Below are 10,463 nucleotides of genomic sequence, written 5' to 3' on the forward strand. Positions count from 1 at the left end.
TTTCAGGAAGGAATCGGCGCTCTCCGCTAATGGCGACGCGGCTTCACTCCGCAGGCTGGGTAGCGACTCTCAGCACCGCGCTCACTCCCGATGCCGCTCCGGAGCCTTTAAAAAGGCTCTTTCACAGTACCGGGGGGCGCAAAGGTGCCCACCGAGTCTCCTTGCTCTCAGGCTTCCGCGCCTGAGATTTTAGGGGTCCCCCGCTCGCCGTAGCGGGTGAGACCCGAACTTGCGGAGCAGTCCTTCTCCGGAGCTCGGAGGTAGGACCGCCATTAAGCGCTGGCACCGACCGGAAACAAAGTTTTTCACTGCTCTGATCCCCGGGACGACCTGCCAGGACTTAACACCGGGAAAACTGTTCTTTAAAACAACTTTGAAGTGGATATAGACTATACCTTAAATGGTGGAAAAATTTTAAGACATTTAAGATTTAAATGGGACTTTGTTACTGATATTGGACTAACCAAATTTAAATTGGAGAAAAAGTTTTACAACTTTAATGGCGGACTTGAGATTTTCTACATCCGGCTTTCTGTCTCTTTGTTGTTTCTAACTTGGAAACTTTTAACTGCTCCCTCTTGAGGGCTAAGAGGGAAAAATTGTAAAGTAACTGACTAATACTGGGATTTTCCATTGCAAGTTTTTCCTGTGAGAACGGCCTTGGGATATGAGTGGCACGGCAGAGGAGATAAGAACCAGATCTAAAGTTAAACTAACACAAAAGAAAAGAGGCTCAATCTCTGGCAACACAGTGCCTCCACCAGACACTGGGACAGCTGCATCAATGGAACCTATGACACAGGCACTGCTTAAAATAAATCAATCCCTTGAGGCCTTAACAAAGCAATCAGCAGAAAATTCAAAGAAATTGACAGAACTTACAGCAAGATTGGACTTGAATACCACATCAGTGGCAACAAATACAGAATCTATAAATAGACTGATTCAGGAATCTTCAGAAACAAGGAAAATTGCAGAGAGTGCAAAATCTGTCGCAGGTGAGACACAGGAAAGACTTGTGCCGATTGAGAAAAAGGTGAATGAGCATGAAGCGGCCCTCTCCTTACTGAAAGAAGGAAGATTACCAAAGACTTTCTTCGAGATGACGGAAAATATGGACTTGATTGATATTTGGAGAACCAAGAATCCTCTCGAGAGAGAGGGAACTTTTTTCTCGGAATCTAAAATGACATGGACGAGAATCGACCAAATCTGGGTATCTAGTGTGATGGCTACAAAGATTAAAAAAGTAGAAATCTGCCCAAAAACCTGCTCCGACCATAATGCCGTAAAGATGGAAATGAAAATGACAACAACTGGATCCTTCAGATGGAGAATGAATGACTCCCTATTTAGAGATGAACAATTCTGTATAAAGGCCCTAAAGACATTGAAAGATTACTTCGAGATAAATTTGAGAACAGATGTGGAAAAAAGAACAATTTGGGACGCAAGTAAAGCCGTGATGAGAGGCTTCCTGATACAACAGAATTCAATCAAGAGGAAAAAGCAAAATGAAAGGAAAGAAAGAATTTTAGAAAAAATGAAGGAAGGAGAAAAGAAACTGAGGTCAAAACCAAAGTCTCAAGAAATTTTGAGAGAAATAAAATATTATCAGACGCAATATATGGAACTGACAAATCAAGAGATAGAATGGAAAATTAAACAAATGAGACAAAGGACTTTTGAGTCTGCAGATAAGTGTGGGAAGCTCCTTGCATGGCAATTGAAAAAGAGACAAAAATTGAACACAGTTACTTGTTTGGAGATAGAGGGAAAGAATGTTCATAAGCCAAATGAGATAAGTAACTGTTTCCAAAGTTTTTTCAGGAAATTATACACACAAGGGCCAGTAAATGAACAAGAAATAGAAGAATTTCTTAAAAATTATGGACTACCGAAAATTCCAGAACAGGGCAAGTTGATTTTGAATGAGAAAATAACAGAACAGGAAATAGAGGAGGCCATACAAAAGGCACAACAGGGAAAGTCTCCAGGACCAGACGGACTGACGGCTACATATTATAAAGCTTTGAGAGAAGGTCTAGTGCAACCACTAAAAGAAGTTTGCAATGAAATATTGGAGGGGAAAAAGGCACCTGAAACGTGGAAAGAGGCTTTTATCTCACTCATACCAAAGACCGAGACTGAAAAGAACCAGGTTAAGAACTACCGCCCGATATCATTATTAAATGTGGATTACAAAATTTTTGCAGACATTTTAGCAAAAAGACTGAAGAAAGTATTGACAGGTGAGATTCATAAGGATCAATCTGGCTTTCTCCCGGGTAGACACATGTCTGACAATGTGAGGAACATAATAGACATTGTGGAACTGTTGGAAATGAACATTAACAGAAAAGCGGTTTTGATTTTTGTGGACGCGGAGAAAGCCTTTGACAATATTTGTTGGAGTTTTATGAAAAAGAATCTCCAAGGGATGGGGGTAGGCCAAGGTTTTGAAAATGGTATAGGTGCAATTTATTCTGAGCAGAAGGCAAAGCTAATTGTGAACAATGTGGTAACGGAAGAGATAGCCATAGAGAAAGGAACACGACAGGGATGTCCTATTTCCCCCCTACTTTTTATACTAGTTCTGGAGGTTTTGTTAAATATGATTAGAAAGGACCAGTTGGTTAAAGGAATTCAGGTCGGAGTGAAAGAGTATAAATTAAGGGCATTTGCAGATGACCTAGTTTTGACTTTGCAACAGCCAATCACTAGTACAAAAAGAGTTTTAGAACTGATCGAGATATTTGGTCAAGTTGCAGGATTTAAGCTGAACAAACAAAAAACTAAAGTATTGGAAAAAAACCTAACAAATGAAGAAAAAGAGACATTCCAGAATGAAACAGGTTTGGAGATAGCAAAAAAAGTGAAGTACCTGGGGGTGAATTTGACATCGAAAAATGTGAATCTTTTTAAAGACAATTATGATAAATGTTGGACAGAAGTTAAGAAAGATTTAGACATATGGTCAAGGCTGAAACTTTCCTTGTTAGGCAGAATTGCTGTTATCAAAATGAATGTATTGCCTAGAATGTTATTTCTGTTTCAGACATTACAAATAATAGACAAGATGGACTGTTTCAAGAGGTGGCAGAAAGACATATCGAAATTTGTTTGGCAGGGCAAAAAGCCAAGAATAAAATTTAAGACATTAACAGATGCGAAAGATAGAGGGGGTTTTGCCCTGCCGGACTTAAGACTCTACTATGAATCAGCAGCGTTTTGCTGGTTGAAAGATTGGCTGCTCCTCGAGAATACAGACATTTTGGACCTTGAAGGATTTGACAACAGATTTGGTTGGCATGCATATATATGGTATGACAAGGTAAAATTGCATAAAGGTTTTAAGAACCATATGGTGAGGAAAGCTCTGTATAATGTTTGGATTAAGTATAAAGACCTGTTTGAAAGTAAAACCCCCAGGTGGTTGTCACCAATGGAAGCAAAAGAGGTGAAAAAATTGAATATGGGTTCTAATTGGCCTAAATATTGTGAAATTATAGAACAAGATGGTGAAAATGTAAAATTGCAGAGTTTTGAGAAACTGAAATTTAAGGTGAGAGATTGGTTACATTATCGACAGATAAATGAAGTATTTAAACAGGACAGAAAGAAAGGCTTCCAGGTGGAGAAGTCAAAATTAGAAACAGAACTGTTAGAACCCAATACTAAAAATTTGTCAAGAATGTACAACTTGCTGTTGAAATGGAATACTCAAGATGAAATGGTGAAATCTAATATGATTAAATGGGCACAGGACATTGGGCATGACATTGAATTTGCAGACTGGGAGCAGTTATGGACCACTGGTGTTAAATTTACGGCATGCAATGCCTTAAAAGAAAACATTATGAAAATGATCTACAGGTGGTACATGACTCCTGCTAAGTTAGCAAAGATCTATCATTTGCCCAATAACAAGTGTTGGAAGTGCAGTGAAACGGAGGGAACCTTCTATCACCTTTGGTGGACCTGCCCGAAGATTAAGGCTTTCTGGGAAATGATCTATAATGAAATAAAAAAAGTTCTGAAGAGAACGTTTGTTAAAAAACCAGAGGCCTTTCTCTTGGGTATGGTGGGCCAAATGGTGTCAAAGAAGGATAGGACTTTTTTTATGTACGCCACCACAGCAGCAAGAATTCTTTTAGCAAAGTATTGGAAGACGCAAGATTTACCCACGTTGGAAGAATGGCAGACGAAGGTGATCGACTATATGGGACTGGCAGAGATGACTGGCAGAATTCGAGACCGGGGGAAAGAGGCGGTGGATGAAGATTGGAACAAATTTAAAGTTTATCTTAAAAACTGTTGTAATTTGGAAAATTAGGGGCTCAGAGTTATAAGAGATAAAGAACTACAGTTGTATTAATAACTAACTGAAGTTAAATACATGAAATATATTTAAGTTTTGATCAGAGGGTTGCTGAAAAATCTTGAAACAAGAATGCAGAAAAGGGGTGGTATGGGGAAGTCATGTTTTTGTTTGTTTATGTCTATGTTTTTGTTTTGTTTATTCTTTATTTATGGAAAACTAATAAAAATTTATTATAAAAAAAAAAAAAAAAAAAGGAAACCCTGCTTTAAATAATACCAAGTTGATTTGACCCACTGCTCCCACCCAAAACCCCCACCTTTGGGGCCAAAATTAACCAACAATCACAGCACCAGCACTTTTCACCATTCACTGCTCCCTTCATTGCTATGATACCAACATCTCAATTTATCACCTATGACAACCTAAATATACTTTCTCCCGTTCCAGACATGCTTTAAAAACTTGCTCAGGTGTAGAATAATCTGAACCGCTGCTCTAACCACTACACTTCTAAAATGCAATAGATAACATCCAATCCCTAAAGCAGAAAGAGGTCTTAGACTAGCACCCAAAAGATGACACATTGCATTGATAGCTTACCTCCCCGCCCCACTGCCAAGCAGCCCACTCCTTGATTAATTCCCACCAATGCCCCCGTGAAGTGGGTTAAGCCGAGATGCAGGGAATGGCCCAAAGTCATCCAGTGAGAGTTCTGGGATCTGAACCCAGGTCTCTCCCAGGTCCTAGTAGCCCACCACTCTAACCACTACTCTACCACTGGCTCCCCAATACCCTAAAGTAGCCTTTCCCAACCTTGGGTCCCCAGATGTTACTGGAGTACAACTCCCAACATCCTTGGCCACTGGTCCTGCTAGCCATGGCCTTTGATATGTGTTTGTGGGGGTTGCTTCTGTTTTAAAATAAATTAAATAAAAATAAAAACCATCCTAAAGCTCCACACACCGAACTCCAACTCCTGGAGCCTCTAAAGTCTAAACACTGCCCTCCTTCCTCCCAGCCCTCTCCTTTCTGGGACGCTTTAAGCAGGTGTTGGACAGCCATTATTATTTATTAAATTGGTATACCGCCCTTCATCTGAATATCATGGGACATAAAAACACAAGATACAAACACAGAAACAAGAAAAAAACCACCCACCCTTCCCCCCATCCGACATCTGCCAGGGGCTAAATTTAGCCGCCACTACTGCTCCACAGGAGGAGTTGGAGATGGCGTTTGTAAGTGGTCCATGTTTCACAAGCATACAGTAAGGTTGGTAGTACAATAGCTTTGCAAACAAGCATTTTGGTTTCCCTGCGAATGTCCTGGTCCTCAAACACTCTTGCACTTCAATCGGGAGAAAGCCATGCTAGCAGAGCTCAGGCGATGCTGGATTTCGGCATCAATGTCGGCCCTTGTGGAAAGATATCTGCCCAGGTAGGAGAAGTGATGGGCATTTTCCAACGTTACACCACTGAGTTGGATTTGTGGCGCTGCAGAGGGGTTATTTAGTACCTGTTGATGCAGCACTTTGTTTTTTTTGGATGTTGAGGAAGGCACGCTTGGCAAACCATCACCGTGATCAACTCCGGTCCAGAAACCCATGTCCCCACTGTGGAAGGACGTGTGGATCCAGAACTGGCCTCCACAGTTCCTTATGGACTCACTGTTAAAACTGTGTTCACGGAAGACAATCTTACTTGGCTATGAGTGATCGATCACCAAAGAAGAAGAAGTGATCCTCACCACACAGTCCATCCTAGAACTGCAAAGCTGGATGGGGCGCCGAGATTCATTCTAGCCCAGTGATGGTCAAACCTGGCCCTCCAGCTGTTTTGGGACTACAACTCCAATAATTATTATTACTATTAGGTAAAGGGACCCCTGACCATTAGGTCCAGTCGTGGACGACTCTGGGGTTGCAGCGCTCATCTCGCTTTATTGGCCGAGGGAGCCGGCGTACAGCTTCCGGGTCATGTGGCCAGCAGGACTAAGCCGCTTCTGGCGAACCAGAGCAGCACATGGAAACGCCGTTTACCTTCCCGCCAGAGCGGTACCTATTGATCTACTTGCACTTTGAGGTGCTTTTGAACTGCTAGGTTGGCAGGAGCAGGGACCGAGCAACGGGAGCTCACCCCGTCGCAGGGATTCGAACTGCCGACCTTCTGATCGGCAAGTCCTAGGCTCTGTGGTTTAACCCACAGCGCCACCTGTGTCCCATTATTAATATTACTAGTACTATTATTATTATTTATACCCTGCCCATCTGGCTGGGTTTCCCCAGCCACTCTGGGAAGCTTCCAACACAGTACAGTGGTACCTCGGGTTAAGCACTTAATTCGTTCTGGAGGTCCGTACTTAACCTGAAACTGTTCTTAACCTGAAGCACCACTTTAGCTAATGGGGCCTCCTTCTGCCGCCACACCGCCACTGCACAATTTCTGTTCTCATCCTGAAGCAAAGTTCTTAACCCGAGGTACTATTTCTGGGTTAGCAGAGTCTGTAACCTGAAGCGTCTGTAACCTGAAGCGTCTGTAACCCGAGGTACCACTCTGTTAAACATTAAATGCTTCCCTAAACAGGGCTGCCTTCTGATGCTAACAGGACCAGTGGTCAGGGATGAGGGGAGTTGTGGTCCCAAAACATCTGGAGGGCCGAGTTTGCCTTATGCCTGGCAGACCACCTCTCTTGCTGTAGCAGTGTAAGAATGCCTTGAGTTTCAGCATGTGGGGAAGAGGGGACAGGAGTTATTACTCTCATTTCTGCTTTTGGGGATTCCCCATAGGTGTCTGGTTGGTCGTCGTAGGAAGAAGCTGCTGAACTATACAGACCATTTGTCTGATCCAGGCATAGGCAAAGGCAGCCCTCCAGATGTTTTGGGAGTACAACTCCCATCATCCCTGACCAATGGTCCTGTTAGCAAGGGATGATGGTAGTCCCAAAAAACATCTGGAGGGCCGAGTTTGCCTATGCCTGGTCAAGATCATGCCGGGTCCTCTATGGCAGGCATCCCCAAACTTGGCCCCCCAGCTGTTTGGGACTACAACTCCCATCATCCCTGACCACTGGTCCTGTTAGCAAGGGATGATGGTAGTCCCAAAAAACATCTGGAGGGCCGAGTTTGCCTATGCCTGGTCCAGATCATGCCGGGTCCTCTGGCAGGCATCCCCAAACTTGGCCCTCCGGCTGTTTTGGGACTACAACTCCCATCATCCCTGGCCACTGGTCCTGTTAGCAAGGGATGATGGGAGTTGTAGTTCCAAAACATCTGGAGGGCCGAGTTGGCCTATGCCTGGTCCAGATCATGCCGGGTCCTCTATGGCAGGCATCCCCAAATGTGGCCCTCCGGCTGTTTTGGGACTACAACTCCCATCATCCCTGACCACTGGTCCTGTTAGCAAGGGATGGTGGGAGTTGTGGTCCCAAAACAGCTGGAGGGCCGAGTTTGGCCATCACTGGGCTAGCCCAACCCCCCGCAATTCAGGGGGGGGGGGTTTGAACCCGCCACCCTGAGATTGAGGGCCCTGCTTCTTCCCTCAGGCTCCTGCCGGCCAACCAACCCCAGGACCGAAGCCCCCCCCCCGGGGGCCGCCCTCCGCCGCCGGCTCCCCTGAAATCCCCTCAGAGGCGGAGCGGCTCCTTCCTCCGGACCCCTCTCGGCCGGGACAATGGCGAGACCCCCTGCTCCCCCCCCCTCGCCGGTGGCGGGCCTCCCCCTCACGGACGACGCGCCTTCCCCTCACGCGGCGGGGGCCCCGGCGACGCCCCGCTCCTCGCCGCCCACCTCTCCGGCGGCCCCCTCAGCTCGCCGCCTCGGCCCGGGCCGCCCTCCTCGCCGCCTCAGCCCGCCGCCTCAGCCGGTGTGTCCCCGCTCGGCCCCACTCGCCATCCCTCCAGCCTCCTCAGGCGGACCCGGGATTGGCGCGCCCCGCCGCCAACCGCAGCCCCGGCCGGCGAGGGAGCTCGGCCAATCGGCTGGCGGGAGGGCGGGGCGGAGGGCGGGAGCGGAGCGGGGCGGAGGGGCCGCCCGGCCAATCAGAGGCCGCGGAGGCGGGGCAAGAGCGAAGGGTGGGCGGGGCCAGGGCGCGCTTGAAAATCCCTTTTGTTCGCGGCCCGGTGGAGGCGGAGGCGGGAGGGAAGCTGCGGTGGAGACGTCACTTCCGGTGAAAAGGGATGGTACTTAAAGGGTGGGATTAAGCTTCTGTATGTATGACATTTTTCCAGGCTGCAAGAATGTATTTCATAGAATTGTGGAATTATTTTATTATTATTATTATTTTAATTAAAGAATTTTTATTAGTTTTCCATTTATTCATATACAATCACATCGCTTCTATCCTCTTTATCATTGCATTTTGCACGTTTTCCAATTCTGAATGAACCTATTACAAAATACCTCAACATTTAAATAAATATAAAAAGGGAGAAAAATTCTCATTACAAGTCTTCAGACAACCCTGCTAGGGATGTCAATTGCTTACAATGATCTTTCAGATATTGTAGAAATTTACTCCAGGCCTTTAGATGAAGCCCAGGACGGGGAAACAAGGCCAATATTCCAGAAATCAGGCTCTGTGAAAGGATTCTGTGGAACTGTAACAACCTTTCATGTGGATTGTTTGGACCTTATGAGCAGACAGGTGGAAAAGACACTATTATACAGATGGACCTTATGCATGAACTGATTAGAGAATGATCTGATCCATTGGATCTTCTGCTTTGTTCGTTTGTTGAACTTTATGAGTTACTTCCATTGAAATTTATGATTTGATGCATGAATAGTATCTTATTTATCTAAGAACACAGCAGGTTACGTCTCGTGTGTTTATTGAGTATGCTTTACGTGACCATAGGTTTGTTTGTTGTTGTTTTGTTAGTTAAGATCCCTGCATTGCAGGAGGCTGGACTAGATGACTCTAAGGGTCCCAACTCTACAGTTCTGTGAGCTATGCAGTGCGGGAATAACAGCTGACTTTCCAGGACATGAACGGGCTGCAATACTCAGGCAACGTATTGCAGATGGTGAACTACAATACGATCTAAGTTCAGCCCTACAAATCAGTGAACCATCCTTACCTGCCCTCTGTTCAAAAACACAGCAGAGCCACAACTCTCACCAAGTTACCCTTCTCAACAGCCTTCTCAACAAACTACAGTGTCCAGTATTCTTTGAGGAAAGTAATGTGCTTCAAATTTGCTTTAAAGATGTATATAGTATGCAAGGATGGAAGAATGAGGAAACCCCAACGAAATAACAGTGGCAAGAAAAACTGGTGAGCTATGCGGAACTGGCTAAATGGAGATATATAAACTGCATGACAAGGACAATTGTGACTTCAAGGAAGAATGGGAGCTTTTTACAAACTATTTAAAAAGACAACAAAATGACCTGGACTCCTTGGCAGGTTTTGAATAAACATCCACAAATTTATTAGTTGAACACATGACAGATAAGGCAAGGATATGTACAATTAATAACATGCAGAGAAGAATATGTACGAAGAAATCAGAGAGGGGAACTGAGGGAACTGCTTGGTGGAGGGTAGAGGGATAGATGGGGGGGGGGGAGTGGGAAAAATAATGTAATTGATTATTTGGATTGATAATTTGGTATGTCCCCTTCATGGATCACTGCCTTGCCGTGGTGAAGAGGCTTGAATAACTCAGAGAAGCTATGAACTGTGCCGAGCAGGGCCACCCAGGATGGACAGGTCATAGTGGAGAGTTTTGACCCAACGTGATCCACCTGGAGGAGGAACCGGCAAGCCACTCCAGAATCCCTGCCAAGAAAACTCCATGGACAAAGACAACAGGCATATAAAAGTTATGAGCCCCTCAGGTGGGAAGGCGTCCAACGTGCTACTGAGGACAGATCATGAAGCTGAGGCTCCAAGACTTTGGCCACCTCATGAGAAGAGAAGACTCCCTGGAAAAGACCCTGATGTTGGGAAAGATGGAGGGCACAAGGAGAAGGGGACGACGGAGGACAAGATGGTTGGACAGTGTTCTCGAAGCTACCAGCATGAGTTTGACCAAACTGCGGGAGGCAGTGGAAGACAGGAGGGCCTGGCGTGCTCTGGTCCATGGGGTCACAAAGAGGCGGACACGACTAAACGACTAAACAACAACAAAATTTTGT

At 45.3% G+C, this 10,463-nt stretch overlaps 1 protein-coding gene across 3 annotated transcripts in view; it reads right to left on the reverse strand.

The window, feature by feature from the left end:
• Positions 1-8,241, reverse strand: part of LOC114600177 (CTTNBP2 N-terminal-like protein) — a 37,918-nt gene extending 29,677 nt beyond the window's left edge. The window contains exon 1 of one of the 3 annotated variants that reach the window (XM_028736010.2): positions 8,109-8,241. Coding sequence is in view for 2 of the 3 variants with exons in the window: in XM_077932678.1 (XP_077788804.1) it covers positions 5,840-5,929 (90 nt within the window). In the remaining variant the exon portion in view is untranslated. Of the gene's footprint in view, positions 1-5,839; positions 5,989-8,108 lie in introns of those variants that run through there. The other 2 variants (XM_077932678.1, XM_028736011.2) reach the window with 2 other exon arrangements.
• Positions 8,242-10,463: the final 2,222 nt, after the last annotated feature.

This window comes from Podarcis muralis, chromosome 8 (assembly GCF_964188315.1).
Source record: "Podarcis muralis chromosome 8, rPodMur119.hap1.1, whole genome shotgun sequence".
Taxonomy (NCBI): domain Eukaryota; kingdom Metazoa; phylum Chordata; class Lepidosauria; order Squamata; family Lacertidae; genus Podarcis; species Podarcis muralis.